At 44.3% G+C, this 17,006-nt stretch overlaps 2 protein-coding genes and 1 non-coding gene across 4 annotated transcripts in view; 1 reads left to right on the top strand and 2 right to left on the bottom strand.

The window, feature by feature from the left end:
* Nucleotides 1-12,413, bottom strand: part of MEI1 (meiotic double-stranded break formation protein 1) — a 97,817-nt gene extending 85,404 nt beyond the window's left edge. For both annotated transcript variants that reach the window (XM_060189045.1, XM_060189046.1), the window contains exons 1-4: nt 12,243-12,413; nt 7,490-7,613; nt 5,503-5,553; nt 648-721 (exon numbers count right to left, since the gene is read on the bottom strand). In XM_060189045.1, coding sequence (XP_060045028.1) covers nt 648-721; nt 5,503-5,553; nt 7,490-7,613; nt 12,243-12,413 — 420 coding nt within the window. The remainder of the gene's footprint in view (nt 1-647; nt 722-5,502; nt 5,554-7,489; nt 7,614-12,242) is intronic.
* TNFRSF13C (TNF receptor superfamily member 13C) overlaps nt 1-17,006 on the top strand; it is a 328,540-nt gene that overhangs the window by 211,407 nt on the left and 100,127 nt on the right. The window lies entirely within an intron of this gene.
* On the bottom strand, nt 4,462-4,624 carry LOC132538344 (U1 spliceosomal RNA). Its single transcript, XR_009549741.1, has one exon. It is a non-coding gene; the product is annotated as a U1 spliceosomal RNA (small nuclear RNA).

Raw genomic sequence — 17,006 nt, 5'->3', positions numbered from 1 at the left:
AAGAGACACCTGCAACCCTGCTCCACCACTCATGAAGCAGGTGTGGACAGGGGGCTTGAATCTTAATGATTTTTGTTTTATTGCCACCAGGGTTATTGATGGCCTGGTGCCTGTACCACAAATCCACTGCTCCCTCTATCATATGTATATATTTAAATCTTTATTTATTTATTTATTAGACAGAGACAGCCAGAAATTAAGAGGGGAGGAGGAGATGGGAAGGAGGAGGGAGGAGAGACAGAGAGATACCTGCAGCCCTGCTTCACCACTCGTGAAGCTTTCCCCCTGCAGGTGGGGACCAGGGTCTTGAACCTGGGTCCCTGCACACTGTACTGTGTGTACTCAACCAAGTGTGCCACCACCCGGCCCCTTTCTTTTTAAATTCTCTTTCTTTTTGATAGAGACAGAGAAATTGAGAATTGGAAAATGTGGAGAGAAGCTTCCCCTTACAGGTGAAGACTGGGGGCTTGAACCCAAGTCACTGTGTATGGCAATGTATGCATATTCTACCTGGTGCACCACCACCCAAGCCCAGGCACGTCCCTTTTCCTCTCTGGGTTTTAACTTCCCAGTCTATTCAGAGTTGGCCCAGCTCTGAAATCTAAGGATTCAGACAGGGAATCAATAACTCACAGGTATATACTAACCTCTTTGTGGCATTCATTCAGCAAGAAAAGAGTGGTCTGCTCTAGTTTCAACTGAGTTGTAAGCTGGACAAGGACTGAAAATATACAATAGCATTACTAACCAGAAAACAACCCTCAGCCCAGAATTCACTTTTCATAGGCCTTCTAGTCAAAATCAGAGTACGGCAATGATTTGCTTGTGTTTTGTCCTTTCTGTTGCCTCCCCGACCCCCAGCCCCACTAAACTATATGTGCATATACAAACCAAAGGATTCCTGGCCACTTGGTCTCTTATTTGTTTTGTGCCACCAGGGTTAATGTTGGGGCTTGGTGCTGGTACTATGAATCTACTGCTCCCAGAGGCTATATTTTCCTTCTTTTTTCTTTCTTTCTTTTTTCTCTTTTTATTTGATAGGAGAGAGGGAAATTGAAAGAGGAAATAGGTAGGAAGAAAGGGAAAAAATAGAGGGAAAGAAACCTGCAGACCTGCTTCACTGCTTGTGAAGCATCTCCCCTGCAGGTAGGGAGTGGGGGAGGGGGCTCAAACATGGATCCTTGAGTTTAGTAATGTGTGTGTTCAACAGGAGGCACCACCAACAACCCCTTTGCTGCTTTTTTTTTTTTTAAGATTTTATTTCTTTATTCATGAGAAAGGGGAGAGAAAGAACCAGACATCACTGTGGTACATGTGCTACCGGGGATTGAACTCGGGACCTCAAGTATGAGAGTCCAATGCTTTATCTAATGCACCACCTCCCGGACCACCCTTTTGTTGCTTTTTAATTTCTTTTCTTTTCTTCTTTTTTTCTGCCTCCAGTTGCTGGGGCTTGGTGCCAACACTACCAATCCACTGCTCCTGGCAGCCATTTTTTTTTGTTTTATTTTTTTCTTCTTCATTTTATTCAATAAGACAGAGAGAAATTGAGAGGGGAAGAGGAGACAGAGACAGAAAGAGAAAGATAGATACCTGCAGACATGCTTCACCATTTGTGAAGTGTCCACGCGGCAGGTGGAGAGCGGGAGCTCGAACCTGGGTCCTCTCATGGGTCCCTGCGCAGGTCCTTGCGTGTGGTACTGTGTGCACTTAACTAGATGCACCACTGCCCAGTCCTCTTGGCACGAAGCACAAGGACTGGTGTAAGGATCCCGGTTCGAGCCCCCGGCTCCCCACCTGCAGGAGGTTGCTTCACGGGCAGTGAAGCAGGTCTGCAGGTGTCTTTCTCTCCCCCCCCGTCTTCCCCTCCTCTCTCCATTTCTCTCTGTCCTATCCAGCAACAACAGTAATGGCAACAACAACAACAAGGGCAACAAATCGGACAAAATGGGAAAAACAGCCTCCAGGAGCCGTGGATTTGTGGTGCAGGCACCGAGCCCCAGCAATAGCCCTGGGGGCAAGAAAATAAAAAAAAATTAGAAAAAATATTTATTTTTATTAAGCTGAATATTGGTCCCAGATCAGACACCCATGTTCAGCGGGGAAGCAATTACAGAAGCCAGACCTTCCTTCCACCTTCTTCACCCCATAATGACCCTGGGTCCACACTCCCTGAGGGATAAAGAATAGGAAAGCTGTCAGGGGAGGGGATGGGATACAGAGTTCCGGTGGTGGGAATTGTGTGGAGTTGTACCCTTCTTATCCTATGGTTTTTGGTGGTGTTTTCTTTTTATAAGTAAAAATTTAAATAATTTCATTTTTACTGACCATCACATGAGCCAGAGAGAATGGGAGAGAAACCAGGGCACCTCTCTCTCCAGTACATGCAGTGCCGTGGATCAAACCTCAGGCGTGAGAAAGTCCGATGCTCTTGCAGTTAAGCCAGTTTCCCAGCCACTCTGGTGCTTTTTTAAACGTGGTTCTCAATAAGGCTGCACATCAGAATCACCTATGAAGCTTTTGTGGGGACCAGGACCTGTAGGGTTTACACTTTATGGGTGAGGACAGGAGGAGTGGGGTGTCTTTGGGGGGAGACCGGGGGGACCAGGGATTCTCTGCAGCTCTTCGTAAGTAAAAATTAAGTGAAAAGCACACCAAAGGAAATGGCAGCGCCCCTGAAGATTCAGCTCTTTTAGATTCAGATTCAGTTCCTTTGCCCACTCTACCAGCAGAAGACCAGGGAGAAAGGATAATAGTCATGCAAAAGATTTTCATGCCTGAGGCTCTGGAGTCCTAAGTTCAACCCCACCCCCATTCCTCAATCATAAACTAGAGTTGTGCAGTGCTGTGGTAAATAAATAAATAGTTTTCTAAAAAAATTAAAACTTTCCAGCAGTTGACATACTAGCCGAGGGCAATAGATACATAGGATGGGCAATGGGAGAAGAGAATTATGAATATTAATGAATCATGTGGCCAGTTAAGAAAATGAAGATAGAAGCCCTGGAGGTGGTACAGTTGATAAAGCACTGGACTCTGAAGCTGAAGTTCCAAGTTTGATCCCTGGTGTTCCATGCGCCAGAGCAATGGTCTGGTTCTCTCTCTCCTTATTTCTCTCTAGTTGAGTAATAAATAAATATGTCTTTCTTAATTTTTTTTTAAAAAAGAGGGGCCAGACAGCAGCACACCCAGATGAGTGCACATTTTACTAGGAGCAATGACCAGTTTTGAGCCCCCACTCCCCATCTGCAGGGAGGATACAGATGTCTTTCTCTTCCTCTTTATCCCCCCTTCCTCTCAATTTCTCTGCCTACCAAATAAAATAAAATAGAAAAAAGAAAGAAAGAAAGAGAGGAACAACCAGCAGCAGTGGTGAATTTATTGGTGCAGGCACCAAGCCCCTCATAGCAATAAATAAATAAATAAGAAAGTATGTAACTATTATTGGAACTTTGATCTCCTTATACTGGGGATAGGAAATAGTTTTGTTTGCATTTATCTGCATTTTCTTTTCTTTTTTCTTTTTTAAAATTTTTTGAAAGTTTTATTTATTTCCTTTTGTTGCCCTGGTTGTTTTATTGTTGCTGTTATTGATGTCGTCATTGTTGGATAGGACCGAGAGAAATGGAGAGAGGAGGGGAAGACAGAGGGGGAGAGAAAGATAGACACCTGCAGACCTGCTTCACCTCCTGTGAAGCAACTCCCCTGCAGGTGGGGAGCTGGGGGCTCAAAACGAGATCTTTCCTCAGGTCCCTGTACTTTGAGTCACATGCGCTTAATCCCATGTGCTCCCCCCTCTTTTTTTTTTTAATACTTATCTTTAATAAGAGAAATGGAGAGAGAATGAGAGAGATAGAGAAGAGAGAAGTATGCCAGAGCACTGTTCAGCTATAGTTTGTGGTGGTGCTAGGTTAGCACCTGGGACCTTAGAGCTTCAGGTGTGAAAATCTTTTGCATAACCATTATTCTGTTTCCCTAGCTCAGGATGGTGCATCTTGATAAGCAAAAACAAAGTTTTTTTGCTGGTCTACAGGACACTAAATATTCAACAGGTAGGGCCAATTGGAGTCTCTCAGATACTAATCAATGCTTCCATGTTTTGCTTTAGAATTTCAGGGCTAGGGGACACGGCGGTGGAAATGGCAGTGCCTTCTCACAACAACAGCTAAGTCCAGTTTGCAGTTCTTCTAGTACCAACTCTTATTATATTTCTCTTCCCCTAAAATACAAGTGCTTCTCCTGAAGATATGGGTCCCAGCACTGTGGGGCATCTCTACCAAATTCACAGAAACCTCTTCAGAGGTCTTTCATATATAGGATCTTTCCTCCATAAAATTTCAAGTTTTAGTTATTTCAGCTTCTCCAGTGGCCCCACCTGCTTATTTTGCCTTCAGCTTCCCTAACAAATATATATATATATATATATATATATATATATATATATATTTTTTTTTTTTTTTACAGGGGAGAGCACAAACACAGTCCCCCACTACTACAAATTATGCAGTTGAGTTTCCCACATTTGGAGAAATCACAGGGGTCAGCACATCCGGAGTGAACTGGATAAGACTCACCCTGGTAAAACCACCTTGTGATCATGGTATCTCCCCTGCCAGGTAAGTATCCTAACAAATAAGTCTTTAGAGCTTTTTTTTTTTTTTTTTTTTTGCCTCCAAGGTTACTGCTGGGGCTCAGTGTCTACACTACGAATACATTCCTCCTAGAGGCCTTTTTTTCCCTCCTTTTGTTGCCCTTGTTGTTTTATCATTGTTGTGGTTATTGTTGTTGTTACTGATGTCACTGCTGTTGGATAGGACAGAAAGAAATCGAGAGGTGGGGAAGGCAGAGGGAGAGAAAGACAGACACCTGCAGACCTGCTTCACTGCTTGTGAAGTGACCCCCTCCCCTGCAGGTGGGGAGCCAGGGGCTCAAACCAGGATCCTTAATGCCAGTCCTTGTGCTTCGCGCCATGTGCACTTAACCTGCTGCGCTACTGCCTAAACCCCTAAAGCTTTTTGTTGTTCAAATAACTTGTGTGATTTCTGTTTCCTGATTGGATCTTGCTGATACAGTTCTTGTTCTTTCTGCAAGAATTCTTCCATCCTAATGCTCTGGTCTTCCTTTTCAAGTCTTTACAGATAGACCCAAGAATCCCAAAGTCTGAACCACCACGTGTGCCTAGAATCTCCTACCAAAATGACTGTAAAGCAGAGTTTTGTAACAACACTCATCAGCTGCCATTATTTGCCAGCCAATTTCTCCCCCAGATTGTGAACTCTTAGAGGGCAGAGACTATATGTTATCCATTTATGTGCCAGGTTTCCAATACAGTGCCTGGCACACAGTAGGTGCCAAGAAAGAAAAGCAGAATTAATAACTGAAAACTGAGTTATCTTTAGCTGTCTCTGAAATGGAATGTTTCATTAAGGCCTCAAGTAGACAGAGCTGCAATTCTGACTAAAATACCCAGCTTCCAATGCTGGATATATAGTTTAACCTTACCTTCAATACAGAGGTCTGTGGTACTCCCATCTTCCACATTGCATAACAGTCCTTGGAACAGAGAGAAGTAAAGGGAGGGGTAGTCAATAGTTAAAAGAGAAACAGGCCCAAATAAGCACACTAAATTCTAAGCTAATAGTAGCGTTAAGCAATGTCACAGCTCAATCCTGCCCTTGGCACCAAAAAACCTCAAATTTCAGTGACCTACTTGGCTTTCAAAGAATGAAAACAGTCAATGTGGCACAACGTAAGAACAGAGTGCTTTGGAGTCTGAACCAGACCTGAGGTAAATTCCAGTTCTGCCAGTTGAGTTATAACCTCCTTGGGCTTTGGGGACCATTCTCTTCTCCTTGAAAACCATCTTGGCAGTTAAAAGCCTGCAAAGCCTCTAGCAGGGAAAGCACACAATGCGAGTTAGCTCCCCTCCTTCCAAAAGTGCTCATCGCTTAGAACACTGTAATTATGTGAAAAAAGAAGGGCTCTTTTAATTCATCTCATCTTCTATACGAAGAAACTAAGGCACAGAAGAAGGAAGGTTCTTCAGTCAGGTCACACCCAGGTCAGCAGTCTCCTGTCTGGACGTTATGATCCTTTTCAAAAACCATTCAGGCTGTAGTCTGAAAAATCATACATTTTCCAGGCTCATCTTCACGCTCCTACTAACCTCTCATCTATATTAAAGTCAGTTGCCGTACAATGCATCATGTACCTTTGAAAGTGGACCATTAAAAAAAAAAGTGGGAGGTCAAGAGATCGCTCATATGGTACAGCACAAACCTGACCATGCGCCAGGACCTGGGTTCATAGCCTGTCACCACATGGGAACCCACAGACATTACCAGGGGAAGTTCAACAAATGGTGGAGCAGTGCTTTGCAGCTACTTCTTTCTCTGCCTCTATCTCTCCAGTCTATCTGAATTTTTTTATAAGTGAAGTTGACTGGGAGTAGTGCATGGAATCATGTATGCATGAGCCCAGCCACTAAAAAAAAGAGCAGAGAGCCAGGAAACAGTTCACTCGCTAAGAGTCATGCCTTAATGTGCACGAAGGGCTTGGTTCAAGCCCTGGCATCACGTGAGAGCACAAAGGGCATAAAGATGGAGGAACAGTACTGTGATGACTCTATCCCTCTTCCTCAAAAAAGAAAAGAAATAATAAAATAGAAAACTGGGGGGAGGGTTCAGGTCCTGGAACATGATGGCAGAGGAGGACCTAGTGGGGGTTGTATAGTGGAGGTTGTACTATTATATGGAAGACTGAGGAATGTTATGCATGTACAAACTATTGTATTTTAATGATGATTATAAAACATTAATCCTCCAATAAAGAAATTTTAAAAAATGGGGGGGGTTCAGGTCCTGGAACATGATGGCAGAGGATCTAGTGGGGTTGTATTGTTATGTGGAAAATTGGGAAATGTTATGCATGTACAAACTACTGTGTTTTATTGTCAACTGTAAACCATTAACTCCCAAATAAAGAAATAAAAAAAATAACAATAAAATAAAATAGAAAATTGGGGAAGTGCTCTGGGTTAAGCACACAAAGTACAAAGCTCAAGGATACCAGTTTGAGCCCCTGGCTCCCCACCTGCGGTGAAGCAGGTCTGCAGGTGTCTCTCTTTCTCTCCCCCTCTGTCTTCCCCTTCTCTCAATTTCTCTCTGTCCTATCCAATAAAAATGAAAAATGGCCACCAGGAGCAGTGGATTTGTAGTACCAGCACTGAGCCCCAGCAATAACGCTGGAGGCAAAAAAAGAATGAAAGAAAACTGGGCAGGGAAAGCCGCTCGGTGATATCACACACGCACCAGGACCCAAGTTCATTCCTTGGTGCTATATAAAAGAGAGTCGACGCTTTCTTTAACATTATGACAAAATTATTTACAAGTAAGTTAAACTGTCATACTACAAAAAGTAAACTTTTCCCCAAAGATCCCCAAAACAGATATACACATAAAACTCATGCCAAATTTCTCAATAATCTCACCGAAAAGCACACTTATGAAGTGGAGACAGACTCTCTGATTCTGAGCCACCAACTGCACGACCAGGGAGGTGTGCCTCACGAGGGCATCTTGAAAGCAGGACAGCATGTACTTCTTACGTACCAACTGGGGGCATGTGAAAAAAAAATACTCAATAGCAACCAAATGTCAGCCATCCTGAAGCCAAACAACTGTCATTGTCAAACACAGTCATACTGATAGGACAGTGAAGGATCATTAAACTATGACAACACCACGCAAATGGAAACACTTCATGAGTGGTGGAGCAGTGCTGTGCTGTCTCTCCACCATTCTCTGCCTCTTCTTGCCTCTTCTGTCTGAGAAAGCAGAGTCTACTGGAGTGGGGGGATCACACAGAAGCATAGCCCTAGCAGTGAAAATTATTTTTTAAAAAATGGAAAGTACGGGAGTCGGGCTGTAGCGCAGCGGGTTAAGCGCAGGTGGCGCAAAGCACAAGGACCGGCATAAGGATCCCGGTTCAAACCCCGGCTCCCCACCTGCAGGGGCGTCGCTTCACAGGCGGTGAAGCCGGTCTGCAGGTGTCTATCTTTCTCTCCTCCTCTCTGGCTTCCCCTCCTCTCTCCATTTCTCTCTGTCCTATCCAACAACGACAACAACAATAATAACTACAACAATAAAACAACAAGGGCAACAAAAGGGAATAAATAAATAAAATAAATATTAAAAAAAAAAAACAACAAATGGAAAGTGCGGGGGAGTCGGGCAGCAGCCCAGCGGGTTAAGCGCACATGGCGCAAAGCACAAGGGCCGGCTTAAGGATCCCAGTTCGAGCCCCAGGCGGGCCTGCAGGGGAGTTGCTTCACAAGCAGTGAAGCAGGTCTGCAGGTACCTATCTTTCTCTCCCCCTCTGTGTCTTCCCCTCCTCTCTCCATTTCTCTTTGTCCTATCCAACAACGATGACATCAATTACAACAATAATAACTATAGCAATACAACAAGGGCAACAAAAAATAAATAAATATTTTTTTAAAATGGAAAGTACACCAAAAAATAGAATTAGGAATATGAATACAACTGGTTATCACTTCAGTTGAAAGAAATCTTAAAAAAATAACTTCAGGGAGTCCGGCGACAGCGCAGCGGGTTAAGTTCAGGTGGGGCTAAACGCAAGGACTGGCGTAAGGATCCCGGTTCAAGCCCCTGGGTCCCCACCTGCAGGGGAGTCACTTCATGGGCAGTGAAGCAGGTCCGCAGGTGTCTATCTTTCTCTCCCCCTCTCTGTCTTCCCCTCCTCTCTCCATTTCTCTCTGTCCTATCTAACAATGACAACATCAATAACAACAACAATAATAACTACAACAACAATAAAAAAACAAGGGCAACAAAAAGAGAAATATTTTAAAAATTAAAAAAAAAATTCAAACATCATGTTGAGTAAGACAAACCAAAAAGAGACAGACCAATGCCAAATAGTCTCACTTATAGGTGACACTTAAGAATAAAGACAGTAGGGGAGGACATAAGGTGAAACTTGAACTGGATGTGGTGCATTGCATCAAAGCAAAGAACTCGGGGTAAGATTTCTCTTTACGGACTTTTAGGCAGGGACATGATGAAGGGACCCTGAGGTCCTGGTGTGTCTCCTGGAGATCAATCAAAGAGAAACAAGAGGTTGTGCCTTTGTGTTAAAGACTATACCAGTTCTGGGAAGATATAATGGTTATGCAAAGCACATTCATGCCTTAAGCTCTGAGGTCCCAGGTTCAATCCCCAGCACCACCATAAACCAGAGCTGAGCAGTGCGCTAGTCTCTGTCTCTGTGTATCTTTCTCCGTGTATCTCACATATTAAAAGATAAATAAAACATTTTTAAAAAATAATAAGTGTACTGTATACCATTAACCCTCCAATAAAACTTTTAAAAAGAAAGAAAGGGAGTCGGCGGTAGCGCAGCGGGTTAAGCGCAGGTGGCACAAAGTGCAAGGACCAGCGTAAGGATCCCAGTTCAAACCCCCGGCTCCCCACCTGTAGGGGAGTCGCTTCACAGGCGGTGGTGAAGCAGGTCTGCAGGTGTCTATCTTTCTCTCCCCCTCTCTGTCTTCCCCTCCTCTCTCCATTTCTCTCTGTCCTATCTAACGACGACATCAATAACAACAACAATCATAACTACAGCAATAAAACAACAAGGGCAACAAAAGAGAAAATAAATATTAAAAAAAAGAAAGAAAATTAATAAGAGTGAAGTAGAGGGGCCAGGCAGTAGCACAGTGGGTTAAGTGCACGTGGAACAAAGTGCAAGGACCAGCGTAAGGATCCTGGTTTGAACCCCGGCTCCCCACCTGCAGAAGGATCACTTCACAGGTGGTGAAGCAGGTCTACAAGTGTCTATCTTTCTCTCCCCCTCTCTGTCTTCCCCTCCTCTCTCAATTTCTCTCTGTCCTATCCAACAACAACAGCAATAACTACAAGGGCAACAATGGGGTGGAAATGGCCTCCAGGAGCAGTGGGTTCATAGTTCAGGCACTTAGCCCTAGCAATAACCCTGGAGGCAAAAGAAAAAAAAAGAGTGCAGTATTATTTCTTATTGTCACTAAATGTGCTATTACAAGTCTGTTTTCTTTCACCAGTTTCTTCTACAAAGTACACTAGGCTAATAATCTCAATGGGTCACTCAAAAAAAAATCTCAAAGACTTGGCTGGACAGAGGGCAATGCCTTTCCATATACGCAATCCAGGTTTAAGCACAGGAACGGTGGTATCTTTGTTTCTGTCTCTATCTGAATGAAAAAACCCTGAACAGTGAAATCACCCATGCACAATGCCCTATCTCTGGGCGGGAGGAGGTGGACCTTTCAAGGGAACTACAGGATCAAAATGATTTTCACACCATAATACAAAATTTTCCCTATTCACTTTTATTTTTTCACTAGTGTGCAGTGAAGCCTTTCAGACATGACATGTAATATCACAACAGATTAAGTGCACAAATATAAATGCCCATTTATTTTCTATTAAGTCAAATATTAAACAAACTTGTGCAAATGTAAAACAAAGTCACCTTCCACTATCTTTTCGTTTTGGAAAAGTTTATTTATTTATAGGTAGAAACAGAGAGGCAGAGAATGTGTAAGAGACCACAGGACTGAAGCTTCCTTTAGTGGGGGCCACACTATGGGTCAGCATTTGGCAAAGCTATGCACTATCCAAGTGAGCTATTTCACCAGCAGCATCTTATTGTTAAATTATTTATGTCACAGAGAAGTGCATTTTGAAATGCCTAAAACAGGTGCTTGGGAGAGACAGTTCAAGGTTGGAGCACAAGGTTTGCATGCCCGAGATTCTTGAATCCCCAAATTCAGTCCCTGACAAAGCCATATGGCAGAGGTTGGTCTATCTGTCTTCTGAAAAAACAAGCAAACAAACAAATCTTAAAATTGCTAAACTGGCGGATTTTATGTTATGTTTACTCTGACACAATAAAATCTATGTAAATATATAGTAGTTACAATTTTTAAAGTGACTCAATATCCATATTTTTACATCTTGTTTCTTTCTTTTCTTTTTTTTTTACTTTCCTTCTCTCGCTAGCTTCTGTTTCTTAGGCAGTAAACACTGGTGGATATAACCCACATAAACAACAGTTCTTTGGGGTTCTCAACACTTAACAGCTCAGAGGCATTCTGAAACCACTCATCCAGCCCACCAGCACAACCCAAGACATGAAGTCTCCCCCCGCACAAGTGAGAGGAAAGTGATCTCCCATTTTTTTTCTTCAATGCCTCCATGAATAAAAACCAAACTAGGGGATCAGGTGCACCGGGTTAAACGCACAAGGCACAAGCAAGGACCAGTGTAAGGATCCCAGTTCAAGCCCCGGGCTCCCCAGCTGCTTCATAGGCAGTGAAGCAGGTCTGCAGGGGTCTTTCTCTCCCCCTCTGTCTCTCCTCCTCTCTCAATTTCTTTCTGTCCTATCCAACAACAATGACAGTAATGACAACAAAACAATCACAACAACGATAAACAACAAGGGTAACAAAAGGGTAACAAAAGGGTAAAAATGGCCTCCAGGAGCAGTGGATTCCTGGTGCAGACACCAAGCCCCAGCGATAACCCTGGAGGCAAAAGAAAAGAAAACCTCAAAGCAACGGGTGGGTGAGCGCTGAAGGACTAGCCCATGTTGCAGCTAACTCTGCCTATTAGAGGGGTATTCTTCTGCCTTGCCCCTCTTCTGTCCCACTATACCTTCCATCAGAAAAAGCCCCCTCCCATTTATACCTCGGAAATCTAAAGTTAAAGAGAAGTTCCCACGTGGTCCGGGAGGTGGCACAGTGCATACAGCACTGGATTCTCAAGCATGAGGTCCTGAGTTCAATCCCCGGCAGCACATGTACCAAAGTGATGTCTGGGTCGTGTTCTCTCTCTCTCTCTCCTCCCCCCCTCCTAACTTACTCATTAATAAGAATAAATAAATTTTTTTTTAAAAGAGAGAGAGAAGCTTCCACCTCACGGAAAATGGGAGGGAAAGTCAAGGCCAAATCCTGGAGAAATGAGGGCAGCCAATGGCAGGACTGAGACAAAGCAGATGAAAGTGCATGCCAGTGTGTTTCGATATGGTGCTGGGGATTCTGCCGATTTAAGGGGACAGGGGTCGGCCCACTTAAGGCTCAGAGAGGCAGGAGTGTGGACACAGGCCTGCTAGAAAGTGGAGGTAGAGGGAGGGTTCAACCCCTGGGCTGGGCTGGCCAGGGCCTTCCTGTTGGGGGAGGTTCATACCGACACGCCAGACTCCGGCAGCAGCTCCAAAGCGCAGGCCAGGCAGAGACGTGGGGGCACCGGCAGCAGCCAGCACGGGTCATGGTGGTAATGGGTCCTTTGGAAAAGCAGCGCTGCCTCTTCACCCCTCCTAGGTTCCGGAAGACCCGTGCTCAGCGCCCTCGCTGCCATGTCTGTTCACGTGCTACTGCCCACCAGCGTGCCTCACCCCCCACCCCCGCTGCCCGCGCAATTTATGCGCAGGCGCACTAGAAGAGCCCCGCTTGCAGGGGGCCTAGGGGACATTGGTGCGCCTGCGCGAACTGAGTACACCCCCCCCAAACTACGAGATCTCGGGAGAGCAGCCGGCTGCCAGGGCAGATGGTGGGATTCAGTATGTTCTTAGATCCTGCACAAGTAGATCCTGTGCTGTAGTCAAGGCGGGAAGCAAGAGTGAAGAGGCTATCGTGGAGTTCGGGTGGTGGTGCGCCTGGTTGAGCACATGTGTTACAATGTACTGGGACCCTGGTTCTAGACTGAAGGAGGGAATTTTCATTAGCAGTGAAGCAAACGCAGATGTCTTTGTCTCATTCTGTCTTCCGCTTCTAGATTTCTCTGTCTCTATCCAATAAATAGAGTATTAAGAAAAGAGATAGAGGGGGCTGGGCGGTAGCGCAGCGGGTTAAGCACACATGGCGCCAAGCACAAGGACTGGTGCAAGGATCCCGGTTGGAGCCCCCGGCTCCCCACCTGCAGGGGAGTCGCTTCACAGGCGGTGAAGCAGGTCTGCAGGTGTCTATCTTTCCCCCTCTCTGTATCCCTTCCTCTCAATTTTTCTGTCCTATCCAACATCAATGGTAACAATAGCAACAACAGTGGTCCGGGAGGTGGCGCAGTGGATAAAGCATTGGATTCTCAATTATGAGGTCCTGAGTTCGATCCCGGCAGCACATGTACCAGAGTGGTTCTTTTTCTCTTCCTATCTTTCTCATGAATAAATAAATTCTAAAAAAAAAAAAAAAAGGGGGGGTCGGGCGGTGGCGCAGTGGGTTAAGCGCATGTGGCGCAAAGCTCAAGGACCGGAGTAAGGATCCCGGTTCGAGCCCCGGCTCCCCACCTGCAGGGGAGTCGTTTCACGGGCGATGAAGCAGGTCTGCATCTTTCTCTCCCACTCTTTGTCTTCCCCTCCTCTCTCCATTTCTCTGTCCTATCCAGCAACAATGACATCAATAGCAACAATGATAATAACCACAATGATAAAAGGACAACAAAAAGAAATATATATAAAAAAAAAGAAGTAGAAGGGGTTCGGTAGTGCATCTGGTAGAGTGCATGTTACACTGCATTAGAGTAAGTCGAGTGCATGCTACACTACGAGGGTTAAAGTCCCCAGCCCCCACCTGCAGGAGAGAAGCTTTGTGAGTTGTGTAGCAGAGCTGCAGGTGTCTTTTTCTCTCCATCTACATCTCCCCGTTTCCTGTTGATTTCTCTGTCCACTAAAAATGAGTTAAGTATTTTTAAATAAATTTAAGATGAGGACCCAAGTTTGAGCCCCCAACTACTAGGTGGGAACAACATGCAAAGAGGAAGCTTCATAAACAGTGGAGTGGTGGTACAGGTACAGAGCTACACACACACACACACACACACGCACACACACACACACGAAAACCTAGTAGCAAATAATAATAGTCATAAATGACATAGTGGCCAGAGAGGTGTCCCAGCAGTAGAGCACAGTACTGGCATGTGTGATGCTCCATGTTCACATACCCACCCCATCATCACCCTGCACCACAAATACCAGAAGGACACTCTGTCCTTTTTTCTCTCTCCTAAAATAAACAAGTACCAAGAACTCACCCCCAGAAAGTGAATAACTTTCTCCCCTAGGTTTTAAAATCCAATATGAGGTCCAGCACACTCACCCCAAGTATCTTGTGGCTGCCTTTGCCTCTGTCCTCCTAACCATCCTTGGACAAATGAAGACTGACCTTTTTTTCTGGAGAATGGTCTTCCTCCACCCTGCTTTGGCCCAGCATGTCAAGGCAGTGTGCAATTTTCTGATGTTATTTTCTCCAGTGTTAGTTTCCCCCCCTCAAGGTTGGGAGTTGGTGGGCCACATCCCAGGAATACTCATTACTTTATTATTTAAGTTTAAACAATTTAATATACTGGTATTTTAACTATGTTTTATTAGGGAAATAACTGACAAGACAGTTCTCATACAAGTACAGTATCTTGTCTTGCGGGTGTCTGTACAACAATCCCGCCACCAGTTTAGCTCCTTCAGCACCACTGGGCATTGGATTTTTTAAAGTATACTTTATTTATGTTAATGAGAATAACGAACCCACACACACAATGACAATCGCACTGCTCAGCTCTGGCTGATGGTGGTGCCAGGGATCGAACCTCGGACCTCAGAGTCTCAGGCATGAGAGTCTCTTTGCATAACCACTATGGTGTCTTCCCATCCCAACATTGGATATCCAATGTCCTCTAGTCCCCTCTCATTGGCTCTCAATGTTCTAGGCCTTGCTGCAAAAGACCAGCAGAGGATACTGGGAAAGAGAAAGTCAGGATCAGGGAAATAAAGAGTAAAGCAAATGTATGCAATTTCAGTTCTACCCTCTCCAATAAAAGGGGGGCAGGCAGTAGCACAGTGGGTTAAACACAGTAGGAACGAAGTGCAAGGACCAGCATAGGGATACCGGTTTGAGCCCCCAGTTCCCCACCTGCAGAGGGGTCGCTTCACAAGTGGTGAAAACAGATCTGAGGTCTCCTATCCTCTCCCGGATCAACTAGGAATACCAAAGGAGACCACCCGGACCGAAACAAGACAGGACTAGAATGACCACAGGAACCCAGTAAATCACCCGTGAGTACAAACACGCGTGGCTGGTGACAGAGAGGAGAGAGGGGCCTAAGGAGAGATTAAGTGACTGCTCACAGTTCAACAGTTTGTCAGTGGAGACACCACCTCCAGTCTGCTCCACCAACAAGGGGACAGCTGAAGGGAGGAAAGGACTCCCCAGAGACTCACCAAGTGCAACTCTGAGTCTCCATTGCTACTACCCTCAGAATCTGGAGCAGCAACAGGGAGGGACACCAGGGCAGAGATCTAACCGGGAAACTCAGGAGAAGACCTATACCTCTGTGGCATAGCTAAGGGGCTGTGAAAGTCTCTTTGCATAACCACTGCCACACCCTGCTTTATTTCTTGGTCAGGAGTCAGTGATTAAACAAAGAAGCCTATTGATAGTTTAAAAGCCCTCAGGCTCCCATAGCCTACAGGGGGAAAAAAAAAAAAAAGGCTTTTACACCACTGAACTCCAACTCAGGGATTGAAAAAACTGTTAACTTATATAAAATGGTTAAAACAACAAGAAAAAATATTGGAGACTCGAACCAGGACAAGAGTCCAGCTAAAAGTCCTCCAGAGGGTGAAGCACAAAACAACGAGTTCAACATCCAAACATTAGCTAAGCAAATAATAACAGGAGTGAGTAAAGAATTTGAAAAAATTGTAATCAGAAATGCAGGAACAACAAATGAGAATATGGAAGAAAATTCTAATAATCTCATGGTTATTAGAGAGCTGAAAGCTGAAATCGCTGAGCTAAGAAGGCAACTAGCTGAACAAGCTAAAACAGTATCAGAGCAGGGCAACAAAATAGATGAACTCCAGAAAGCAGTAGAGGGCAGAGAGAATAGAATCAATGAGGCTGAAGACAGAATTAGCAAGATTGAGGATGAATTAGAGACAACTAAAAAAGAAGTAAGAGATCTCAAAAAGAGATTAAGAGATGCTGAAAACAACAACAGAGTCCTATGGGATGATTCAAAAGAAACAATATACGCATTATTGGCTTACCAGAGGAAGAAAGAGAAGGGGAGGAAGAAAGCATTCTCCAGGCCATAATAGCTGAAAATTTCTCTAGTCTAGACAACACCAAAGACATAAAGATTCAAGAAGCCCAGAGGGTCCCAAACAGAATTAACCCAGACCTAAAGACACCAAGACATGTCATACTTAGATTGGAAAGGAATAAGGATAAAGAAAGGATCCTCAAGGCTGCAAGAGAAAAACAAAGAGTCACCTACAAAGGAAAACCCATAAGATTAGCAGCAGACTTCTCCATACAAACACTACAGGCCAGAAGAGAATGGCAAGATATCTATCGAGTGCTCAATGAGAAAGGCTTTCAGCCAAGAATACTATATCCTGCTAGATTGTCATTCAGACTAGATGGAAGCATCAAAACCTTCTCAGACAAGCAACAGTTGAAGGAAGCAACCATCACCAAGCCTGCCTTGAAAGAAGTTCTGAAAGGTTTCCTATAAACAACCAGACCACCACAAATAGAACATATATCAAAACACTCTAAAACTCTACAAGAATGGCGTTAAAATATCTTCAATCTTTGATATCAATAAATGTGAATGGCCTGAATTCACCTATTAAAAGACACAGAGTAGGAAGATGGATCAGAAAACACAACCCAACAATATGTTGTCTACAGGAAACTCACCTAACGTAACAAGACAAACACAGACTTAAAGTGAAAGGATGGAAAACTATCATTCAAGCCAATGGCCCACAAAAAAAGGCAAGAACAGCTATTCTCATATCTGACATGATAGACTTTAAAATACATAAGATTAAAAAAGATAGGAATGGACACTACTTAATGCTCAGAGGATCAGTCAATCAAGAGGACTTAACAATTATTAATATCTATGCACCCAATGAGAAGCCATCTAAATACATCAAACTTCTAC

Source organism: Erinaceus europaeus, chromosome 4, assembly GCF_950295315.1.
Source record: "Erinaceus europaeus chromosome 4, mEriEur2.1, whole genome shotgun sequence".
In the NCBI taxonomy this organism is placed as follows: domain Eukaryota; kingdom Metazoa; phylum Chordata; class Mammalia; order Eulipotyphla; family Erinaceidae; genus Erinaceus; species Erinaceus europaeus.
This window is presented reverse-complemented; position numbering and strand designations above follow the sequence as displayed.